Here is a 26,397-nt window from a genome sequence, read left to right as displayed (position 1 = left end):
TGTCAAATAGAATTTTGTATGAAATAAAGTAAGGTTATTTTTAATTAATTTAATTAATAAATTATAAGATTTTAATTTATTCATGTAAGTAGTGTAAATTAATTTATTTTTTATTTATATCTTTATATAAAAAGTATATAAATTTTTGATTACATGTACATATATATAGACATGTACGTATATTATATATACTATAGCAGCGTATGCGCGTGTGTGTGCAAAAATATATATAGAATATCCTATGATTTGAGGTCCATACATTAAGAACATGCTATTGAAGTCATTTAGAATTGAAATTATTCTATAAATATATGTTCGTAATTGCTTTCTACCAGAATTACAATCATTGAAAGTTGATGTGAACATAAGAAAAAGGAAAGAAAAAAAAAAAAATATTTAATGGGTCCTTGGACTACTTTCTTTGGGGGCATATGAAGTAATAGTTTAGTCTAATAGTTTAGTCTAACAGTTTAGTCGAATAGTAGAACTTGTAAACAGAATTATGAATGCGGCAAATAAGAAATTCTTATGGCATGCTGGAGTAAACTGTTAGATCACTTTTACGCAAAGCAAGACTTTGTATTTGTCTTATTGGGAAACATTTATGGACATATATTTATTAAATAATTTCAACTCTAAATGACTTCAATAACTCAGAATCAAAAATATGAATTTTGATCTTTTATAGAGAAAAAAAATAACACTATCATCGTCTTCCAATCTGTATATATGTTTTACATTATTATCTTTTGTTTATGGAGCATCGAAATTCATTTCATGGTAGATCATCATTCGATGCATGAAAAATAAAATCCTTTTAAAGGATCGACACCATCATCCTCATTCTGTCACTACTGTTCGTTCTCTTTGTTATTGGCTCTTCATCTCATTTCTTATCTTTTTTTTTCTTTTCTTTTTTTTTCTTTCTCTCTTTCTTTCTTTTATATGTGTGGCCACCGAAACCGAAAGTAAAGCAAACGCGAACGGGAAGGCTTTGTATAGGAGCGAAGTTAACGCCCAGAAAACTGGTTGTCCTTCGTTGTGTAATCGGTATGTTCTCGTAATACAGGATCTTCGAATTGCCGCTCTGCTCACAATATAAACCTCTCTTCTCCTCTCTTTCTTTTTTTTTTATTCTTTTTTTATTTTGCCTCGGCCTAAAAAAATATTTTTTCTTTGGTCGTATTTCGAACTAAATAAATATTCGAATGGCGTTCCTTTAATGTTAATCGCAAATGCACCGATTGCATTCATCGTTTTTCGTGAAAGCCGTCCGGTCTTACTTTTCTTTGTGTATTTTTTTCTTTTTTAGAAAACGTCATCTCTTTGTTATTTGATCGCGTAGAGAAATTTAAATAACTTCACGTATTTTTTTACGTTCTAGCTCTATTACTTTCGTTTTTTTTTTTTAAGTTTGATACTGAATAAAAATCGTTGATCAATTGAATAAAGAATCGTATATTATTAGATTTATATATCTATACGATAAAATTATATAATTTAATTATATCTATTATTAAAAATATATATAATGTTATTAAAAAAAATGTGTGTGTGTATATATATAGCAAATAATAAGGAATAGTAAAAAATAATTTTTTAAATGATTAAAATAACGAAAATATTTCCTTATAACATGGTTATATATATATAACGACGAACATGTGAAATCGAACGAGTCATCCTTATTTCGCTCCCTTGTTCTTTATAAACCGGATATTGAATATAATCTGACAATTCTCCAGTTCATATTCTTTTAAGCCGGCTTTATCGTGCAATGTACATAGTACTTACATCGACGCGAAATATGAAGCTGTTACAACTCTAAAAATCTACTTTAATGTAACTACGAAACGTTTCCATTCATTAGACAAGAAATTAACTGATGATAAATCTCTATATAAGATTTATATATATACATTTATATATAGTATTATACATACATACATATAGTATCTACACACACATATATATATATAAATACAGGATAAGCTGAAAGTTTCTAAATTTTTAGATTATTTAAAAAATCTTTTACTCGTTTTTGAAACATGTTAGACTAATTTTTCTTTTTAGATTATAAAATTATTTAGCTCACGTATATAGACACATACAACATCATGTATATATATAACGTATATACATGTGTGTTATGTACTTTTTGATCTCGAACGTGTTCCTTTATATCGAACGATTATACGTAAGTATCATTCTTGCGTCGAAAGTCAGAGAAGCAGCATCTTTCGTTGGATCAGACTGAGTGTAACGAGATGATCTTATCTCTTTTTCCGTTGCAGCACATTTATCTTTGATACAAGCTTTGAGATTACCAAATGTACTTTCCTTTATTTATGATCTTGCGAACGTTGATCGACGATAAAGAAGATTATTAATTGCGTATTAAATTACGTGAAATCAACACCATTTCGACAAATTATTATGGACCAATTGATTTGAAATCAACTAATTAAAAATAACTTAGGATAATTCGAATCGTATGTTGGCAATTTTTGTTAATTTCTCTTTCTAATGGATAATAATAATTATTAATTATGTAGATAAATAATTAGTACAACTTCGTATAATTAATATTTTTACATTGATAATTTGTAATAATTTTTTTTCAAACCAATTTCTTTTGTTTTCTTTTTTTTTTTTTGTTATATTTTCTCATGGTAAAATTAAAATTATTATTCTTTTTTGAAATGACTTTTTATAGCAATTAGTTGCCACGAAATATTTTGACGGCCATATTATGTAATCAATTTCATTTGATTTCGTCATGAAATTAATTGGTTCAGTAACAAATAGCGTCGTTGGTGAATAACGACCGGTAATTTAATGGGACTTTTAAATTACATCGAAAATTCGATTATTTTAATGAAAGACTCGATCCTTCAGATTATGATTACAAGTGTTATCAAAAAAATAAACCTTTTTTTGGATCATGAGTTAATATCGAGAGTATGAAAAGGTGATATGAGAGGGCAATTACGTTATTATTTCGATTGGTAGGCAGGAATCAAAAAAAGAGAGAGAGAGAGACATAAAGTATATGGATTTTCAAACATTTTTATTCGTTTAAAAAATCTAATATTTACAAAATGAATATAAATTAATAAATCATCCGACTCAGCACCGTCAGCACACTTACCATCTACAGATATATAATAATAATAATAATTATTATTATAATTATATTTATAATAGAAATAATGATAATAATAGTAATTATCATCATTATTTTTGTAGAAGATTTTTTCCAAATTCGTTCAAACTTTTAGATTAGTTTTATAAAATGTTCTGTATTGGTCATATGTTTGATCGATAACGAGTTATGCTCGTTCTTTTTTATGGATGTATTGGCAATATTTTGTATTTCATTTATTAAATTAACATCCGTTTGAACGGAGTTGAACGACAAGGAATAGTAATTGAAAGTAAATTATTGCGAAATGCTGTAACGGATAAATGTGTAAAGGTATAAGCAAACAATTTAAGAGAAAGAATAATAATCACGCACATACACTCATACGCGCATACAAAAAAAAAAAAAAAAAGAAAGTATAGGAGCTCGAAATTGCAAGGAAGATAATTATCCAAAAAAGCCATTATGTTATACCAGTTGTGACCACAAATGATATAATCGTTATTGTCATAGCGGGTGATATAAAAAGAAAATGGACTATTTGTATATAATTTCGTCATATTATTAGAGACGTGGGGGTGGAAAGATTATACGTGTATGGTTGTGCTCTGTATGCGTACGAACGTTTAAGGAAGTGTCAAGATAGTTTAAAAAAGAAAACGTATGGATACTATCGGTAATAATAAACTTCATTCAAGAATTTTATAATTTAGACTTTTTTTCTCTCTCTAATTCAATTCAATCATTTCGATAATTTGTATAAATTCTTTTTTTTTTCTAATATCATCAATTTCGGTTTCGTTCCATTACCGATTTTATCCATTAACGTTGGATAAAAACAATAAGAACGACGATAGATATACGATTTTCATTCTTGAACACGTCTAACCAATGGTTGTTTGGTTCCAAATTCTGGTTCCAAAGGTATCAGATAGGTAACTTTTTCGCTAGCCTCAGCTTCGCTACCTTGAGGCTTTAAAATTGGTCTATTCTTTCTGGTTGGTTTACGACCTTGAGGGATTGTATCTTCGTAGGTGATATATTCAGGCCTAGCAACTGGATTTCTTTGTTTTTTCAAGTAATATCCAGCTGATGAGTTTTCTCCGATGTAAGTTTGTTGGGTAGGTTTAACGGTTTGAGGAATGGGAGTAACTGAGTAACCGGATTGGATAAGGGCTGATAGGTCTTCTTGAGTCAAGGTTTGATGTCCTTTAGATGTAGGAATACGTACGACTTGGGGTCCATTGATTTGGTCCTGATCGATGATTTCTTCAATCGTCAATGATTTAATTGGGGCTTTTTTTAATAGACCTGACTGAGACACGTAAACAGAGGATGGCGAGGCAGTTGGTATCTTTAATTTGTGAGTTTGTCGAGGCTGAGTGATCGTAGGTTGGAGTTCCTCGGTTAAGGAGGGAGGTGCTTCGTCTTTTGGGACAGATCTCGGAACGTAGGATGATCCAGAAGCTTGATACTTTTGTACTTCATCGCTAGTGTAGTAACTGTTTGGAGATGGGAGAGGTGTACTGTTGGGTAAGAGATATTGAACTACCGGAGTATTGTCGGGATCTTGTTTTCTAGCTTCCGCTTGAGCTCTAGCCACTGCAACAACCTCGCTATTCGCTTTGGCTCGTGTTTGCTGATGAGCCTTATACAATGCTTCGGCTTGAGCTTGTGCCAAAGCCTGAGCTTGAGCCTGTGCTTGCAACTGATTCTTCTCAAAATTCAAAGCGTTTCTGTGGGCTTCCTCTTGAGCTTTAAGATGAGCCTGCTGTTGTGCTTGAAGTTTCAATATGGCGTCAGAATGAGCCTTATATTCTGCAGCTTCTTGAGCTCTTCTAGCCTCGGCTAATTCCGCTTGAGCTTGAGCCTTCAAACGTGCCCTGTAAGCAGCCTCTGGATTTTTCGGATGATACTGTTCCTCGATATGAGCTCGTCCTGCGTCACTGATCTGAGTACCCTGTTGTATCTGTTCCAAAGCACTTTGTTGTCTATGACGTTCGTTTACAATTTGAATCTGTTGGAAAGCTTCCTGCTGATGTTTGTTGTGAGCAGCTTGAGCAACCTTCTGGAAAGCTAAAGCTTGAGCTTGAGCGTGCGCTTGAGCTCTAGCTATAGCTTCGGCTTCAGCTTGGGCTTTCAGATTACTATGATCCTCGGCATATTGGTATTGAGGAGAAGGTCTGAACTCTTTCGTTTGAATCGGAAGCGACTGCACTGGTTGGTATTGAATTTGGATTGGTTCCTCGACGGATTGATAAGCTGCTGCCGGCTGTTGCTGATAACGTTGTGCCGTTGTTTCGATATGATATTGTTCTGGTAATTGTGATGCTGCTGCTGCTGGTTTAGAATACTGACTCGGATAACTTACCAATTGTTGAGAATATTCTGATGCATAGCCAGATTTCAAAGCAGATTTTGGCTGAGTCGGAACGAGCTTGAATTCTTGAGCTTGATTAGCTGACACCAATTGAAGAAGTTCTTGCTCGAACGTACCCAATTTCGGTTCGGAATACGCTGCCACTTGATAAGTCGATGTACCACTTGGATTTAAACGAGCTGTGTGTATAGCTTCTGCACGATTTCTAGCTTCGATCTGAGCTTGTAATTGAGCTGTTACTTCAGCCTGAGCTAAAGCCTGAGGATGAAGTTGAGCTCGAGGTCTTGGCGGTACTACGGTAGGTTTTCGATAATTGTGATAGGCTTGTTGCAATTGTTGTTGTTGTCTAGCATAAGCTGGCAATGGTCTGCGTTGGGGCGGTGGCGCTGCAGTTGATGGTCCGAACGTTTGCGGCTGCGATTGCGAATACTGCTGCAGTACCGACAGATATTCCGGTGAGAGCTACAAATTAATATACGTTGTTAAATCAATGTTCTTTTATATTTTTTTGTTTAATATATTTTTTTTTATTTCATTTAACTTTTTAGTGAATCACTACACTAAGCTATATCAGGATTTAATAGTAATGTTATATTAATCTTTAAATGTAATCATCGGTGAAATTTCACTTCAGCGAGATAAAAAATATACAAAGACTATTCCATTTTCGAAAGTCAAGGAAGATCTTATTTTTCTTATCAAGTTTTTTTTTATCACAATTTACATAACCACTTGGCATGTTTCCTATCTTAATGCTAATGATTTTCTATCGCGGAAAGTCTCGATGTTGTTTTTCTTCTTATTAGATAGAAAGTAAAATGTAAAGAAAAATACCAAGCTACATACGTAGTGTTATATATAAACGAAGGATCAATTCATTAAGATGATAGCCATACCAAATAATAATAAAAGAGGAATTGTAATGACGTAATCTTTTCGTGGAAGATGGTCGTAATGAACTTGATCTCGCCGTAAAGGTTAAGAGACGATTATATCATAGGTCGTCTATCGAGAGAGTATTCGTTATAGGTGAAAGAGTATGTTGTTGTGTTTAGTAAAAGGATGAGTCGATGACCTATAAATTGTAAACACAGTCTCTCCTTCGTTCGATGTGAGTCATCGTAGTCAGTATATAACAGTACAGACAAGGCCGTACGATCGACTGGATGGAAAACGAAACGAAACGAAACGAAACGACCGTAAGTAGCATTTGATAAAATAGCTATGTATGTAACAGAAGGACTTGTTCTCTCAGTCAGCTGTGTTGGGTGTGGTTTTACCGGTTCTATCTTAGGTCGCCGCGATTAGAAGGCGTGCAAAACTTGCTCGTGTTATGCAAGAAGGCAACAGGATCGTGTTCGAACATTTAACGCTCTGTTCAGCGATCACGAATCAACCACACACAGCTGCCACAAAGTTTAACGTGTTTCTTTCTCTCTTTCTCTCTCTATTTCGCATGAAAAATATTTCATCTTTCGGATGGACCTACATCGATTGAGATATTCTTCGAAGAACTTCTTTTTTCTTTTTTTTCAATTTGTCAACTCTGTTACAACGGGCGTTGAAAATTTAGTTTATAAAATCTCTTAGTATTACTTAATGTATATATTTAGAAAAAAAATATATATATATATATGTATGTATATAAACTTTCAAGATATGAATTAATTTGAGAAGTAGACCATGACGAATTTCTTTCTTAAATGAAGGAAATATAATCCTCCTTTGCACATTTAGTGTGCAATTACAAATGTAATAATTTTCTAATTTTCTTTTCCTATGTTTTTCGTACGTAGCATTTTCCTTTCTAAGAATACATGTGATTTTCTTTTTAAACCGTATAAAATGAGTTCCTTCTCTATAGCCATGTCCACCGACGCACGTGCAGACACCAAGTTTAGTCTACGTGTTAGATATTATGAACTGAAAATCTTTTGTTCTTGTCTTGCACGCTGGAAATTGATACGCCTATATAACGCAAAGAAAGAGAGAGAAACAATATTCGAAGGCTACTAACTGTGTGTGTGTATGTGTGTGAGCGAGAAAGAGAGAGAGTCCCCTCTCTTCCGGAATTTACAATCTCTCATTATCCTCAACGTGCAACTATAAAATCTACGTATATACATTTTGTTACGCCATTTTGCACTACTTATTTAAACGTTTAAGTTCCGTAATTCAAATGATAATATGATATTATCGAACGTGATTATTTATTACTTATTATTTCATCAAGTCGATCGTTCGATTAGATTATTTCTTCATTTAAATTAATATTAGATTTCATTATATATGTACAAATGTAAATATAAGTATGTAAGAATGTTATACAATATAATATATAATATAATCATAAATATATATTATATAATATAACCCTATTATATGTTTATTATATAGTAATACAATATAAAAATATATATGAATATATTGATTATTTATTACTTATTGTTTCATTAAAATTAATGTTAAATTATGTCTTTATCTTAGCTAATATATTTTATTTATTCTCTTCTAATTTCTATCTTAGCAAATTAAAGCAAAATAATTGTATTGTATCTTTTTTTCTTTCTCTCTATAGTCTATTAGTAACGAAAAAAAAAGTCAAATAAATAAATAAATAAATAAAAGGAAAATAAAAAAATAATATTCTATCCATGATTAGTCAGTCACCACGTTAGTAAGTGATAGGCGGCCAATGGTCACGGTTGACCGACGACAATGACGTTAGTTGTTACATGTAACTTTACTGTTCTTGTAGATGGTGAGAGATGAATACGTCAATGCGTTTTAAATCGATTGTTTCCCGGTCGATATCATTTATTCATTAATCCGTGAATCCGTGTTGGTTGAATAACCAACCTTAACCTCGATTATCGATCACAGTATAAAAAAATTAGATCCTTGTATAAAAACTAATCTATCGTATAGTATCTTCTTTTTCTCTTTGTCTCTTTCTCTTTTTCTCTATCTATCTCCTCCCTCTATTTCACTCACTCTCTCTTATTCAGTGATTATTGACATTTGATAAAATTGTCTGCTCGCGAATCAGCTGACATAGTCGAATACCTGACTTTCACCTATCCGTTTTCAACTACTTCGTTTTAACGCATTCCAAGAGGTAGAGCTAACACGGTATTCTGCATATACACCCGATTCTCATGATGCAAAAAGACCATGTAATCCTTATTATGGGAAACAAGGAATAATTAGTTACCCTAAGATCGTCAGATCGTCGATTTGGAGAATAGATGTGTAAAAGTTAATTCGGTTGGTTACATGTACGATGTCTAATATGGAGAAGAAAATACAATACGAAAAACGTTAATTGGAATACTTTTATATGTATCTATTTCATTATATTGTTGCATGTTTCGTGTGAGGTTTTTTATTTTCTTCTTCTATTTTTTTTTTTTTTTTTTTTTTTTTTTTTATTATGGCACTTCGTTATAATAAATTTACGTAACTCATTAACACTGAAAAGATCGTCAGGATTTCGTGAGTTATAGGAACCTCTCACCTCTTGAGCATCATCACCGTGTCGAATAACGTATTGACTTGGTGATGCTCCATACACGCCACTGGCTGATATAGGTGATCTCTTAGCAGGTTCTTTTACGTCGATCTCTAGCATGACGATGTCATCTGCACTCGCCGTGGGAGACGACGATGATTTTTCGGCCACATTCGAGACTGTCTCCTTTTCGGCGGAAACTGCCAATAGACCTGTAAAGAAAAATTTCTTCGCTTTTTAATAATTATTTATACGTAGATTTGTACTACATAATATATTGTTATATAATGATTATTATAACAATAGATATATTAATATTCATTTTTGTTTATATGTTAAATAACGCATTAGTATCTATAAAATTAGTTATTTATTTATTAATTTATTTCTTTTATTTACGATGAATATCAAGAAATGGTTTTTATTCCTCGCGAATGAAATATCTATCGTACGAATGATTATAAAAGATTTATAAAAGATTTTAGAAAGTTCAAAGTATCGATCTTTTTGACGAATCTCGTTCTTACGATAAACCTATACTAACGAAAGGATATTAATGAGAACGGGGCATTAAACTCTTTCATCAGATGAGGGAGCATTCTCTTGAAATAGGCGTCGCTCGTAAATTCGAGGTCGTACCCATTTATTCTCATTTAGATCCTTTCCATGGACGACGATCGAGAGTAAAACAACGTTATTGCATAGGAAACGTTGAAAGCAAAACTCGTGGGAAAAGTTTCACGTGGAGGTTTAAAACTAACTTTCCCTGCATATGAAGTCTCGCTTTCCACAGTTCTTCAACCTTTATACGATAAACGCCATTCTCGGCCATGTAGAACGACGCCAACAGTCACATCGCCATTTGGATCTTCCGCGATTGAATAATGAATATTAGATCCGGCTATCCTTCGATACGCCTTACCATTATAACGAGTGATATATATATATATATATATATATATATTATATGATGACGTCGATAAGGATAATAATAACTTCCTTGTTTGCTTTATGCAAATATTGAATTGGCCAATAAGTTATATTGGAATTTTTGGTATTAGATTGGTCGATAAATAATGGCGTCATCATATATCTATATATATATAATGATAAGGATATTGATAACTTCCTTATCTGCTTTATGGTAGCATTGGATTGGCCAATAAGTAGTGTTGGAATTTTTAGTATTAGATTGGCTGATAAATATCATTATTTGTATATATGTATATATATCATATGATGACGTTGATAAGGATAATAACTTCCTTGTCTGCTTTATGCAAGTATTAGGTTGGCCAATAACTAGTGTTGGAATTTTTGGTATTAGGTTGGTCAATAAATAATGACGGCTTTTTTAGTAAAAAAAACTACTGAATAGGGTGCTGTTTATTTTAATATAAAATATTAACAATTTCAACTCATTATTTTTATAGACCAATTAAATATAATAAGGTTGTCATATATCGAACAAGGATGAATCTTGTAATTGATGTCATAGTGCTATCGTAAATTCTTGTAACTATACTTATAGAAATTGGACAAAAAAGTTGCAGTATTTTATGGTGCGTCTTTACTGTGTCATGGACAAAAAAGATCGCACGATCTCTCTCTCTCTCTCTCTTTTTCTTTTTCGTTTTATGATCTTTCGTGACGTGCAAGGAATTAGAGATATTTTATTTCATATTTTAAATATAACTTTGTATAGTTTTTTCTTAGTATTTGATTTTATCATTATAGAAACTTATATGAGATATAAAACGTTTATACATTTTATAAATTTATTTTCGTTTTAATATTTTTTATTTATCAATTTTCTTTGCGAAATATTATTTTATTCTTTTTTATCATTCCATTTCTTTCAGTCACGTCGACAAGGCATTCCACTCCGTTCCATTCGACATCCCATACCGGAAGACTTTCGCATTCTCTTTCGAATATATCCGATGTCCTTTCGTACATTCTCGGCTCGGTCAAGCATTATGTCATTGCTACTAGGAAGTTGGTCCGATTGCATATATGAGAAAGAGACTTATGGAGACTTTCGATCACCAAGAGTATTCTTTTATAGTTGGCTTGCAAAATCATTCGATCGTGTCTTGATCGTTCAACGATAAAAACACTTTATTATTCGATCGATTACGTACTTTAACAAAGAGGAATTTCGTATACGTGAAAGAATTGTAATAAGTAGGTGCATATGTTTGCATGTATGCATTTGCATATCTTACAAATTTTCATACCTTGATTATTTTTATTTATTGGATAGAATATTTTTTTTCTGTTTAACGTAACTTTATCTAATGTTATGCAAATTTAAAAAAGAAATAAATATCGATCTATTTTCGATTTTGAATTTGTTAACAATATGTTGTACGTTTTAAATTGTTATGACTTATGTTATTAGTTATATGATATTATTTATCGTGTTAAATTATTTATTCTTAGTCGATTTTATTTTTCTGTTTCTGTTCTTTTTTTCTTTTTTTTTTTTACTAAATATTTATATAACAAATTCACTTTTGATCTTTTATGTTTGCCACTCTACATTCAATGTAGAATTGCATAATAAATCGTACGAAGTTCGAGACGCCCATGATTCGATTGTTTCGTCACGGAGTTACGCCGACATCGTGGGAGACCTTTTCAGAGAATGCGACTAGCTTGGTATAACGTTGTGTCGAAATTATATCGATTTAGATTGGATTCGAATCGTGTAAAGTTACGATCGATCGATCGATCGATCGTTTGTATGAGACGCAATCGCGATAATGAATGCGACAAGTCGTATGTGCTCACCATTTCTTTTTCTCTCCTTTTTTTTAAATAGTGAGAAAGGAATTCTCAAGGAACAAATTAATCATGAGTTGTGTTTAGCTATTTTTTAATCTTTTTTTAATCCTATATATTCGATTTATTTTATTATTATTAATTCCGCTTTTTTTAATTTTGTATAATTAACATTGCGAAAGATCATAAGATTATATTAAAAAATTTACTTTCACGTATCATTAAAACTTGTACAGATGGCGAACTATAATTTTTTTCTTTTCTTTTTTCCAGATAATAAAATCTAAGCGAGATCTTCAAGTTTCGACAAAAATGTTCAACAACAAGAAAGACGACAGGTGTTTAAGATATATGTATGTAAGTGCCCATTTCCGTTGTTGAAAAAGTCACAATAAGAGTACGTTGATGATCCAAAGAAAATAGGGAGTGCAAGATTGCCATTAAATTGCGCCCAAGATGAGTCTACTTTACTTCTTTTAAATCTTCTTATAATTTTAAGACGACTTCAATCGTTTTAAAACGACGGGAAAGAGAAACGAAAAGAGAGATTATGGGGCAGGATTATATACATATATATGTGTGAAACGTTAATGGCCTATCTATAAAGGAGAAAGTATACTTTGAAATGGTCGATTTTAAAAGTGCTTTTAAAAGTTATCAACGATGGTTGAGCTTCAATACTAATAATTATAGTAATAATAATAATAGTAATAATAATAATAATAATAATAATCATAATGAATATTATTATTATTATTTTTATCATCGACGCCTTTTTATTTTGCGATCCATTCCCTGTTGATAATGAATTGATTTAATTAACTAGAAACAAAAAAACAGAAAGAAACAGGGGGGAGAGAGAGAGAGAGAGAGAGTGAAAGATAATGTTAAAATTTCAATTATACTATATATGTTTAATGCATAGAAGATTTGATAGTGATTAGAGGATATAATCAATCTATTTCTAGACCAAATGATTTGATGAACTTGAAACTGTTTTTAGAAACTGTCAGTTAAGTCTCGATTATTATTATCGACATTTATTTATTATTTAATCTATTTTCCGTTGATAACTATTTAATGATACTATTTAATATGTTTAATGCATAGAAAATTCGATAACAATTAGAGGCTATAATTGATCAATCGATTTAATGGATCTAATGATTCATAGATCCAATGATTTGACGAACTAAATCGCACGTATCACTGGGAAATCATCCTGAAAGTGAAGTTGAACGGAAGTTTTCTCCACTTTCGTTGCTGTGTATCACGCGAGAACCGGATGTAACGGAAACTTAGGTTTATAGTTACCTATGTATTATTACCGTACCGTAAAATACGCCTTGCACTCTCTCTCTCTCTCTCTCTCTCTCTCTCTCTCTTTTTTTCTATTAATAACTTCCTCCTTGGCGTTTCTCGACATTCGAGAGTTCTAATCTCAATTGCGCATCGTGATACAAGCGTGAAACGGAAGAAGATTAGCACGGTGAATGCCGCGTGAGCCACCGGTGGTCCACGTCAGACTTTCTAATCAGCCCTTTGTGGTTACTTTATATAAAATGAAACGTGATCGTGAAATGCTTTAAGTATAATATATAATATAGATAATTATATAATATTATACGTATATATATTTATGTATGTACATAAATAATATTATATATCATTATATATATTATAAATAATACTATAAGTATATTTTTATATGTATACATGAATAAGGTATACATAAACAAATTGTTTTTTTTTTTTTAGTACAAAAGTAATTTGTTTATTAATTATTTATTAATTCATTGTAATTTTATGATTCAGTCGCAATCTTAAATTTTTTTTTTGTTTGTTTGTTAAAATAAGATGAATTTTGTTCGTACGAATTTGTTGATAAAAATTGTTTATAACAAATTGTTGATTAGTTATTAACAATACGTTGAAAAAGATAAAGGAAATTCTATTTTAAGTTCCAGAGATATTTCCATGTAAATGGAAAACGTGACTATTGATAATGTAGCAAAAAATTGTTTTTTTGGTAAAAAAAAGTAATTTGTTTATTAATTATTTATTAATTTATTGTAATTTTATGATTCAGTCACAATCTTAAATTTTGTTTTTTTTTTTGCTAAAATAAAATGAATTTTGCTCATACAAATTTGTTTATAACAAATTGTTTATAACAAATTCTTGATTAATTATTAACAATACCTTGAAAAAGATAAAGAAAATTCTATTTTGAGTTTCGAAGATATTTCCATGTAAATAGAAGATGCGACTATCGATTATGTACAGCAAAATTGTTTCTTTGATAAAAAGAGTAATTTGTTTATTAATTATTTATTAATTTATTGCAATTTTTTAAATCAGTCGTGATCTCAGTTGTTCTTTTTTGAGATAAAATGAGATGGATTTAATTCGTACGAATTTATTTATGGAAATTGTTTATAACAAATTAATTTGTTTATAACAAATTAATTTGTTTAATAGAGTAAAAAATAGAGAAAAATTTGCCCTTTAAAATGGTATTTGAATCAAGTTTCTATGATTTTTAGTTCCGGAGATATTCCCATGTAAAGGGAAGATGTTCACACTGACCCACTGACCCACTGACCTATATAATTTCATTCAAATTGGCCCAGTGACACACTGACCTATATAAATTCCGAGAATTTACGCATCCCAGCTGATTAAGTTACTACTACTATACTATTACTACGAACAGCTGTAGTATGTGAATTATGAATGAAAATCTTTCGAAGGCGATATCTTCGGAACGAAAAGTCGTACAAACATGAAACAAATACCGTTTTCAAGTGAATTTTATTCTTTATTTATTTAAATAATGCAATACTATTGTTATAATAAAATCGAATTTTTAATAACTTTTTAAAATAAATTTTTTCTTCATGTAATTATTTTCGCAAAATTTTTTCTTCTTTTTTAATTGAAACATAACTATAATGAAATAACTTTAATTTTTATTATAATTATGTAAATTTAATTTTGTTTATTTAAAATAATGAATAGAATATCTATTAATAACCGATAATGTACGAAAATGAAAACTCGAAAGACTTTTTCGTAACTTGTACTATTTTTACTACATTTTAATCGCATTTCCACGTGCTTTCTTAGCAATATTTAAATTAAAATATTTCATAATAATTTAATAATTAATAATTTTTTGACGGACGTACGTACGTTATAATACATTTTTGTAGAGAATATCGAGCTTCACCGATCAATGAAATCAAAAATATATAAGTACAAGTAGAATTTACTTCTTCCAATCGGAATTAATTTGTTAAATCTTTCTACATATGATACATATCTAATCTAAAATTCTAATTATAACATGATTCATCGATTAACGACGTCTCTGGAGCTACGTAACTGTAACCATGAAACCAAGTTACGTAATTTGCTATTGAATGATATATTCATTGATAGTTGGTACAATGGAGTTTTTGTTTTAGAAATGATCACGTGTACTTACACGGGACATCGATTAAATACGCGAACTAGAAAGAACGTTCATGTAAAATATGACCTTGCAATGGAAACTATTACTAATACGTGAACAAGTTTTAAAATTAGAGATCATTCAATTTGTTCTTACAAGTTTTAACATTTTAACACGAGTTAGCAAATTTTAATATTATATTATATATTGTAAAATTAATATAATATTAATTATAATTAATATTAACTATTATTATAATTAATTAAAATTAATATATAAATATTTTTCATTCATATACATATATATATATAAAAGTAACATGGGCTTAGGAAAATAACTAATTTAAGATGATTTCAAAAATCGATACAATCGCAATGAAGAGTAAAAATCTTCTTTTCTTTTCTCATTCGTTTCTTTTTCTTCTTTTTCATAAGAATATTCTTTTATCATAAAAAATGAAATCTTACAAGTTAACTCATCATTCTTAATTAACAAGTCAATTAAGTTAGTACATAGATTTAGAAAGATGACTAATTTAAGATGATTTCAGAGATCGATATAATCACAATGAGATATAAAAATATTTTTTCTTTTTCTCACTCATTTCTTTCTTTCTTTTTTTTTTTTTTTACATCGGAGTATCTACTTGAGATATCTTTTAGGTAACATCTATGTCGAGTGTGTGTAGTGACGAAATGGAAATTCGTGACGGATCTCGTTTCTTTGTTACACCTGCGAAATTCCGAGGATGCGAGTAATTAGCTCATAATTAAGTAACATAAGAGCAATAACAACAACAACAATAATGATAATAATAATAGTAATATTATTATTATTATTATTATTATTAATAATAATAATAATTTAGACGACGATAAAAATGATGAAGTCGAAGACGAAGATGTCTTCGCGTTCTTATAGCCGGTGAAATTGTTAAGTAACATCCTTTCGGTTGTCGGTTAACAAATCTTTTGGTTAATTAACGCATCGTGAGTTTCGCGCCTCCCTTATGAAGTCTACGACACCAACAACGAACGAGGACGTTCATTATTATTTTCTAGATTCGTTTCGAATTTCACACGATGTATGAAATAACGTGACCAAGAGAAAGAGAGAGAGAAAAAGATACGATATCGTATTGTTGCTTCGTTATTTTCATGAGAAGCGAAAATAATTTACGATAGATCGCGTGAAGTAGAATATTTAATGTGTATGCATGTATGTCGTATGTATTTTATGAAAATGATCGATAAAAATTGCTAAAAAAAATTGTGATATCACACACAGACTAATAATTAGTATATTAATTTCTTTATTTATTCATACACATACGTTTGTATATTAACTTACAAATTGAAAACATTGCTTCGTTCAGCCTATAAACATTTAGGTTTAATTTTCAACAAGGTTTCTGAATATTTCTGTGACTTAAGTACATGAAAGTTTCCAAACGTAATTTTCATGGATATTTAATCAAATCAAATTTAATTAATTATATCGGAAGTATAAAGAGAATGCAACAATTATTTTCCCTGATATAAATAGTTCTTTCTTTCTTTTTTTCTTTTTCTTTTTCCACATACGATAACGTAACGTGAAATTTAACAATCTCTTTTCAAGCAGTTAATTAAATTAATCGTACACCTTGAAAGCATTTGTTAAGTAATTAATAATATGTAATTATACTAATTTTGCGTACGAGTCCGCATGAACAAACGAGAAATTTTTCAAACGAGAGACTCGTTATTTTCCTTAAGAGGCGAGAAATTAACGAGCGATGGTCGTTAAAAAGATCGATAAACGTTCCACTTTTCACCTGAATGATTTTACCTTTTAACTTGCGTTAAAAAGACCGATTTAAGTATCTTTGTATTCAAATGATTATTAGAAAATGTGTAGGACGTACATATGTATGTATGCGTGTGTGTTTAAGTTTATAAGTCGAGTTAAGTATCGTCCTCGATATTTGCATCATGCAATGCGTAGGATGCTTTGATATTTGCTCATTATTGATTAGAATAGAGAATGCGTTTAATGAGATTATTATTTTTCTAATAATCGATTCTGTAGATAAATCAAAATGAAAGTACACATTATGTTTCACAGTTAGAAGTTTTAATTTAAATTTTATAATCCTTGTATGAAAGATACAATGGAAAAGAAATGACTCAATACAGATAAGAAAAAAGTAAAGACCATTATACGAAATATCGATCATTATTTTCTATCACAATCAATTTTCCAAATGAATCAAAAGAAGAAAAAGAAAAAGAAGCATCAGTTCACATTTTAACATTCAGAAATTTATAAATTTAAGAATATTTATTAATCATTGTCCGAAGAAATACGAAAGTAAGATCAATGCAATAACGTTTGATCGATCGATCGATCGATTTGAATTCTTTCGAAGGTAGTTCAAAGGTCGATCGTTGTTGGACAATAATCATTGCTTCTAACGTCATATTAGAGAGAAAATTCGAAGAGCAATACACGAGTCATATTACGAACGTTGGCGTATCGACCTTTCACTCTCTTTCTCTTTCTATTTAATGACATTCTCCAAGGACGATAAATCGATCGATTCGACGGATAGACAAAAAGTCTATTGGGCTTGGCATACGATAATTGCAAATAGGATACACATAAAGTATTCGAGATACTTTCTTCGAAACTTACGTCTTTAAAATCTTAAGTATAGAACGATAGGATCGATCGTACCTTTTCGACGTTATCGAGTTCATCTTGAAAGATTACGATAGACCGGACGTAACAAGGCTTAGAACGTTTCACTTTCATATTCTTTTCGATCGATTGAAAAACGATTTCCTTTTTTCTATCTTCTTTTTTTTTCTTCCAATCGTTACCGTTATTTAGAATCTCGTTGCATTATTTCGATTAAAATACGTAACAAATACGTAATAAAGGATTATCTACTCTTTCTCTCTCTCTATTTCTCTTTTTCTGTCTCTTTATAACAGTATGCAACTTTTGAAAGTCACATATATTTATTTCGTTCTTCGATTTAATTTAATTTTCTTGTTACAAAATAAATTGTTTTCTTATTATATCTGTAAAATTAATGAATTCGTGTTGTGTGCATGATTTTTTCTTCTTTTTTTTTTTTTTTTTTTTTTTAATATTATTATATTGGATATCGATCAATTAAACTTGAAATGTTCTTAATCTTAATTTTGGTTCTTTTTCTTTTTTTCAGATAACAAGAATAAAATAAATAAAATCTTTCGATTATCTCTCATATCTGTTAAATGTAAAGATAAATAAATCATAAATCTATGAAATTGATTAAATTAATGTAACTCGTAATTTCTATCTTATCAATCACATTTAGAAGTAGGAAACACTTATACAAAAAGAAGTATCTTTCACAAGAAGTAACAGCATAAGCCTGTTAGTAACTATCATGTATAATCATTTGGATGGTTTAATTACTGCATGACAGTCTCAAAGAACGAGGAATATAGTATTGCGAAAGGATGAACTCGTTTGATGCTTTCTCTGCAAGTGTCGGAAATATGTATATAACACGTGTATCTCTCTCTCTCTGTGTGTGTGTGTGTGTGTGTGTGTGTGTGTGTGTGTATGTATGTATGCGAACACGCTTCTTTTATAAGTCGATGAAAATTTATCGAATTTTTTTTCTTTTTCTTTCTTTCTTTTTTTTTTTTTTTAATAAAGCGGCATGATCAAAGAATCTAACGAGGACAAGATTTGTCCTCGAGGAATAGACTTTCTAGCTTTTCTATTTTTCCTTGCTTCATTGTTAACTGAATTTTTTTTTAAAGATTAGAAACTTGAGAGAGGCAGAAAGAGAGAGAGAGAATGTTTCGATATGTTTGAACGCGAACTAGCTAATTAATATCGAGAAGCACCATCATTATCATAAGCAATAATAAGAATAATAATAACAATAATGACGACAATAGAAATACTAAGAAGAAAATGAGGGCTAATGAGCGTGAATAATCGCATGATTTTGGCGTGTAAATCGGGGAACTCGACGAACTGTAACGACGATAAAGATTTCGCGCAGTCAACGAAAGAAAAAAAAAGGAGCAAGAGAGTAGGGGCAGGTCAGGGAAGTAAAGGGGAGAAGGGAGAATAGAACGTGGCTCTCTACGAACATTCCAATCATTTCTTTCCTCTTTTTGTTTGGTTTTTTTCTTTTTTCTTTTATATTTTATTTTCTAGGACAATAAGATAATAAAATAATGATAGCTAACGTTTCCATTGAATCTTCCTTTGAGAAAGAAAACAGGCTAGAAGTTATATATTTTGAAAAGTGGAATGTGAAATTGTACGATGATGAACGAAATCGAATTATTAGAGAATACTTGATAAAAAGAGGGAGAAAGAGAGAAAAATAAATATTTAGTTAAATATTTATGTCCGGACACAGTTTGTGTTATAGATATTTGATAAAAAGTAAAGAGAAAATATTTGTTGAAAATAGAGCAGCGAACTCTTATTTCAATATTATATCCAAATAAAAATAATAATCGCGATAATAGGATATCGATAATAAAAGAAAGAGCGATAGATAAATAAAATAAAAATCTCATGGTATGACATGTTATACGTGTTTGATAAAAATGTGACAAAAGTGGAATATTTGTTGAATCTAAGTCAATACTCAGTACTCACAGAAAATTGTAAATAGAAATAATATTTGATATCAATGAGAAGAGAAAGTGAGATAGATAAATAGGATAAAGATCTCGCGTTATACGCTTTTGATAAAAATGTAACGAAGAGAAAACATTTGTCGAAGTTAGGGTAATAACCTAGTAAGTTTCAAAAAACAAAAAGAAAAATTATAAATATAAATGATATAATTTAATGACAAGATAGAACGAATTAATAAGAAAAAGAGAGATAAATAGATAGGATAACAATTTTATGGTACAGTGTATTTTACATATGAAATAAAGATATCGATAAAAAAAATTAGAAAAAGAAGAAAGAACGTTTGTCGATACTAATAATTTACAAGTTAAACAATGTTAATACAATTAATATTATATAATGATTATTAATATAAAAAAAAAAAAGATTAATGTGTATCAGAGAAATAATGATACATAGATACATAGAATAAGAATCTTTCTCGTTTCCAGTAACTCGTCAGTTTTCACTTTCCGTTGGAAATATTTCGAGAGTCTATACAGTCTGTATTATATATAATCCTTCTTTCTCTTTTATAGCATTTAAACAATGATATATCTTACAAGAAGAAAAAACGATTACCTACAACTAGGGCACATATTAAGCGATTATCATTGTCACGATACACTTACATAAATACTCGTGTACATTATTGATAGATTCGAGAGACTAAGAGGCGAGGCTTTAAATATAGATATATCTATATCGTAGAAACTCTCTCAGTGATCCAGAGACAGCCTCTAGACACGGATAAGCGTGCAGCTGTCGTTGCAGTTGCAGCCTCGAGCTTAGAGAAAGGCAATAACATCATGTGTATGTATGTATCTGTCTATGTATGTATGTATGCATGTGCGCGCGAGGGCACGTGTGTGTCTATTCACGTGTATTCACAAATACGTATTAAGACAAGCGGTTCGCTTGTCTTACGTCCGCCACACTGATTGGGAAATCATCGAGCGGCAAATGACACGAGAACGTGTGGGATTTTGCGAGCACCGCCCTCTCCTTCTTTGTATTATACTACCACGCATCCGTTTTTGTCGACTCTTCTGTCTGTGTGTGTGTGCGCGCATGTACCTTTTGCAAACTGTACAAGTAGGACACTTCCATTTTTTATTTTTTCAATTTTCTTTTTTTTCCGTTTTGGTATCGATCGGAAAGTATAATGATTTTCTTGTCTGGAGGTTTTCTATAGATCCATAGATCAGTCGGATCCTTTTCTTTTTTCTTTTTTCTTTCTTTCTTTTTCCCTTTCTTTCGTTTCTTACGTCCGAAAGTTCCCACTCGATTGAATTAATTATATACGATAGCAATTTATTTCTAGTACGTGTCATAAAAATGATTTGTAATTGATTTGTCGTTTGTATTATTAGGTGTTTGGGATAACGTTGACATTTCTTCTCGATAATTTTTTTTATTGATCGTATTGAAGTGTTTTAAGTCTGATTTAAAATCAATTGAATTTAAAATAAATTATTATGTTATAATGAGGATAGTAGAGATATTCTTTGCCAACTCGGGAATAAAAAATTGTGAAGATTCGAAGATAGACGACATAGTTGGAAGATTATGCAAGAAGATGAATAATACACGACGGAAATGGTTTATTATCGTAGGATAACTTTAAAAGTCATCGAAAATCTACGATTTATGACAGCCGATAATATCCTCGTTCTAAGTTAATGACTTATTGTATCTGAATATTTAATAGAATTTCCTGCTAACCTACCGGATATTTTTCTTTGTAATTTTATACTTTTTTATTTTTTTATTTTCTGGTTTGATCGAGAGACACGGAGATGTCTAAAGAAAAAGAGTAAAAGAAAAAGAAAATCGATTTTTAATTTAAACAAAAATTGTTTCTGTAGAAAACAAAAGGATTACTGACGGTTTTTTCGTTTTTCGTTTTGTTAAAGCTACAAAAAAAAATAGATTTAATTACTCACAAATAAATTAACGTAATGATTAATATAATTAGGTAGTAAAATTTTTTAATTGAATAGATAAGAAATCAAATTATTAATCAAACGAATAGATATTTGTCTATGATTTGTAATTAATTTATAGAATAATAACGATCCAAGTTAATTAACGTTCTCAATGCCCTTGTCATCTTTAATAATCTTTTTTCTTCCGTGTCCTAACTCCTCAAACAAGATTTCACTTGTGGTCGCATAAAAATATTACGCTACGTTTCGCAGAGAAAGTATACTCCTAAGGCGATAAACTCAGTTCCACACCGTAAATAAGGTTCTAAACTATGGATTAGTTTTTGACGATGCAGCCAAAACAAATACAAATAGTATGTGATTAGTTCAATGAAGAATGAATTTGTCTATCAATTGTAAAACAATTTGTCAATTCATTGTGAAAAATTTGTCAATTTAAAAAAAAAATTCCTAAAGGCTTTATAAAGTAATGAAATAAAACATTTTTTGTTTTATAATTAATTAATGCAACAACAACAAAAACTTTAATAATCACCGTACAAGTTTTCACAAGCGTATGACTTAGAACAATGGGAAGATTTACGAAAAATGAAAGAAAAAAGATTCCAAATTCCAGTAAATGAACTTCTTTATCTTCGATTTCTCGAAGTGACAGTAATCTTGGCTGAGTGTCTAGCATTCGTATGCATAAACGGGAAAGCGAATTTAGTTCCGTGGTAAGCGAGTTTCTAATGCGAATGCAAAACGCGTATTTCGTGCGTCGAACTTCCAACACGACTTCTAGATCGTGGAAAGTAGTAGAGAATCGTATTTTAACTGTTCGTTTGATTTCGATCGATTTATTTTTCGCTCGTCTAATGTTACAAATTTACATTATTAATTTACTATGTTTTACTAACTTACGATACATTAGAATTTATATAAAAAGATCGTATATTTTAATTCGTTATGGGATGTTTTCACAAATTTAATTATTATGTACAAATAAATTTAATTTCGTTTAATTTATAATAGAAATTGAACATTTCGTTAAAGTTCATATGTTACAAAGCATATACGTTAGATATTAGATTAGAATTTAGAAAGAAGTATCATAGATTTTAATTCGTTATGCGAGAAAGAGAGAGAGAGAGAGACATGTTCACAAATTAAATTAATACTTATAAACAAATTTAATTTTGCTTAATTTACGATCTACACGTCATGTATCTATATCATTTGAATTATGAATTATATTTAAAGAAAGGATTCAATTAAAAATAAAGTATTGGCAATTAAAGACGGTAGAGAACGGAATTAGAGTGTAGGAATTGTATTCGAGAAAGTAATAGACTGACGTAAGTTACTAGGAATAAGTGCAAGTGCATTGTACGTTGCATATGCATGTCCTGTTGAAAAATATAATATAAATGAACGTTCAGTGTGCGTAACGAAAAAACTTTATAGATAGGTATATATCTATATAGGATATATATGTATTAGAAGGAAAGAGAAAGGTCGATTTATCGCCTTTAAACCGGTAAATTGATGTGTGTTTCAAACGATAACATTGACGATTGAACATTGTAGAAAAAAATAGAAAGTTTATAAAATCGGAACTAATGAACTATAATATTTGTTTAAAATGTTTTATCATTCTTTTTAAAATAACACATTTATGTACATGCATCGTTTTGTCCAATAAGACTTGTTTGGAATATTTCAATATTTTATATATAAATAATCGAAACTATATTTAATATTTTTTATTGAAACTTTCCAAATTTATTCATTTTTCTGTCAGAACATCTACCATCAGTATGTATATACTTAGAAAAGATAAATATTCAATTCGGTATATAACATAATTATATATATTAGTATAACTTACGTTATACTTAAAATTTCGATATATAATTTTTTATTTTAAACACGAAAATTCATAGTTGAATATTAACGTTTATAAACTAACTATATACATACATATATATATTTTTTTTTAACGTGTCGACACACTTGTAACTGTTTTCGAAATACATACGTAGAAAGAGATTTTCACACTAGATTTGCACAAGATTTGAACAAAAAAAAAAAATCACACGCGAGAGTTTTTTTGTCACACACACGAAAAGGAATAGAGATATGAGAGATTGCAAGAGATGATAGAGAGACAGAAAGATAGAGAGAAAGAGAGAGTGACGGTGAGATAAAAAGATAGGATAAAAGAGGTGAGAAAAGATATTTGATTAGCACGCGGAAGGATCAAGGATCACTTTTGAGAGATCGTCCTTGGTGCTTCACGAAAGCGTGACGTAGCGTAGAGGAGCACTCACCTGCGAGGATAAACAACAGCCACATGGTGAGTAAATGAGTGACGAAGCAGCGAGCGAATGTTCGGTGGAAGTGGATTTCTCGTAGCTTTATAGACCGAGGGGAAAGGCCGCGCCCGGAACAGCGCTGCCAGGTGGGGTTGTTCACCACTTTTCCACGATCGTCTCGCTTCTACTTAAACTCTATTGCAGGATGCATGGAAACCAGACTACAATAGATTAATACGATGACGATATCTCGTCTTCTTTTATTACTATTCTGAATAGACTCTCTTAAATAATAGAGAATAAAAAAATAACCATATATCTTAATATAGTTTATAGATATAATTCTTTATCATGTTTTATATTTAATTATTTTGCTTTTCTTTTCTTTTTTCTCTTTTTAATTTTTTGTTACTACAAACTCTCTTTGTTAATAGAAAGAAGAGGAGAAATCTTTGCTTCGCTTTCTTTATTAAGTTTTTTAAAACATTTTTTCAATGAGGAGCGACTTATATAAATACATTTTGTTACCATTGAAGTGACAAATGAATATGGTATATTTTTTGGATTTTTATCACTCCGAATGGAAACAGGCAATAAACAACAACATTTTACATAGTTGGAACTCGACAGAAACCTGCAGAAATATTCGATAACAAGTGACAACTTTTTCAAGATATAGTGTATACAGTTATATTATACATTAAAAATTTTCTCGTTGTTGCTTCAGTGGTGACAAGGGTTAAGGTCAACAATTTTTTCAATGAAAACTACGTATACACTTATCAACTGTTACCTTATAACCGCAAGACTCGTTTTCTTAAATGTGATTACCTAGTTAAAGAAAACTAATCCTATCTTCGAAATCATTTCAATTTGATCTCTAACAGATATACATATATTCATATTTTGTACAAATTTCTTGGTTGATCATTGAATCTTCTTGGACTTGAAAGAGATCCAAGTTTAAACTAATTTTCGATTTTATTTTTTTTATTTCCTTTGCTTTTTCTCCTTTGAGATGATAGTGATAAAAAATGATAGTGATAAAAAAAGATGATAGTTACAGTGTATAAAAAGGCTACTTTTCGATTTCATTTGCATTTTTCTTTTCTTTTTTTTTAAATGTATAATATTTTTTAACGTTGCTTTTACAATGATCGCAATGATAATTATAGGAAAAATGTTGATTAAACGTTATCATTAAAGAGTAATAATTTATATTTGAAATCAGTTAAAAAGTTTTGACCGATCTAGGAAAATTTGAGAGACTTTGTGGTTTAGAATGATAAGTATCTTAAAACATTGAATTTTTCTAGTGAATGGTAAGATAAATAGGTAAGACGATGGAAATTGGAATAGTTAGAATAGTTATCGCGTATGAGGAGAAGCAATGAACGTCGATCGAAAGGAAACCATCGAGAATTGGGATAGGTTGTGTTGTCTCATGTCATAGTATACTATAGTAATAGTATGGCGTTGAAGTGAACGCGGCAAACGGTGAATGTATGAAATTCGAGAGCAAACTACCGGGTCACGGTACTCTTGGTCCACCGCGAAGAAACGCGATTAGAGAGGTCGAGCATAATGACAAGGAGACGAGATCAAGAAGAGGAAATCTGACCGAAATGCGAAACGCATTTCGCGGCTAATGTCCCGTACTATGTTGGTAATAGGACACTGTAGAGACTCTTTTAGTTTATTACTTTGTGCATTCATTCGTTTTAAATGTATTTTTCCTCTCTCTCTTTTTTGGTTTTGTTCTTCCAAGTTATCGTAAAGTAATTTAAGAAACAGAAAAGTCAAATTAATGAAATATTTTAGGTTGACCGATAAGATGGAGTTTTTAATAAAAAGTACAGAATATTCTGTCGTTTACTATTATGAAATATATATTATATCGTTCATAATAATTAATGTTAGGATTTTCAATAGCTGAAACATGTCAATAATACGATATTGTTCATTTAGATATAAAATATTATAAATCTCAATAATACTAATAAGCATTGTGGCCAATACATCAATCTAATATTTTTCTTAATTTTTTTCAATCCTATAACATACCTCCATTCTGAAAACAAACCATAAAACATGATTTTTATCGAAAGAAAATTTCTGTCCGATGGTGATATAATATTAAATATCTTTTTATCACACAACTTTATAATGTTAAAAATAGATATAAACG

The 26,397-nt window shown here is 30.2% G+C and overlaps 1 protein-coding gene across 1 annotated transcript; it reads right to left on the bottom strand.

The window, feature by feature from the left end:
* Positions 1 to 3,053: 3,053 nt before the first annotated feature.
* On the bottom strand, positions 3,054 to 26,279 carry LOC122632346 (general transcriptional corepressor CYC8-like). Its single transcript, XM_043819037.1, has 4 exons — positions 26,274 to 26,279; positions 24,225 to 24,348; positions 9,043 to 9,248; positions 3,054 to 5,987 (listed from the first exon to the last, which is right to left on the bottom strand). The coding sequence occupies exons 1-4, from the start codon at positions 26,277 to 26,279 to the stop codon at positions 4,014 to 4,016; spliced, it is 2,310 nt and encodes a 769-aa protein (XP_043674972.1). The 3' UTR covers positions 3,054 to 4,013.
* Between the last annotated feature and the right edge of the window lie 118 nt (positions 26,280 to 26,397).

The sequence above is a fragment of the Vespula pensylvanica genome, chromosome 10 (genome assembly GCF_014466175.1).
Source record: "Vespula pensylvanica isolate Volc-1 chromosome 10, ASM1446617v1, whole genome shotgun sequence".
In the NCBI taxonomy this organism is placed as follows: Eukaryota; Metazoa; Arthropoda; class Insecta; order Hymenoptera; family Vespidae; genus Vespula; species Vespula pensylvanica.
Note: the sequence above shows the minus strand (reverse complement) of the source record. Positions and strands in the feature narration are given on the sequence as shown.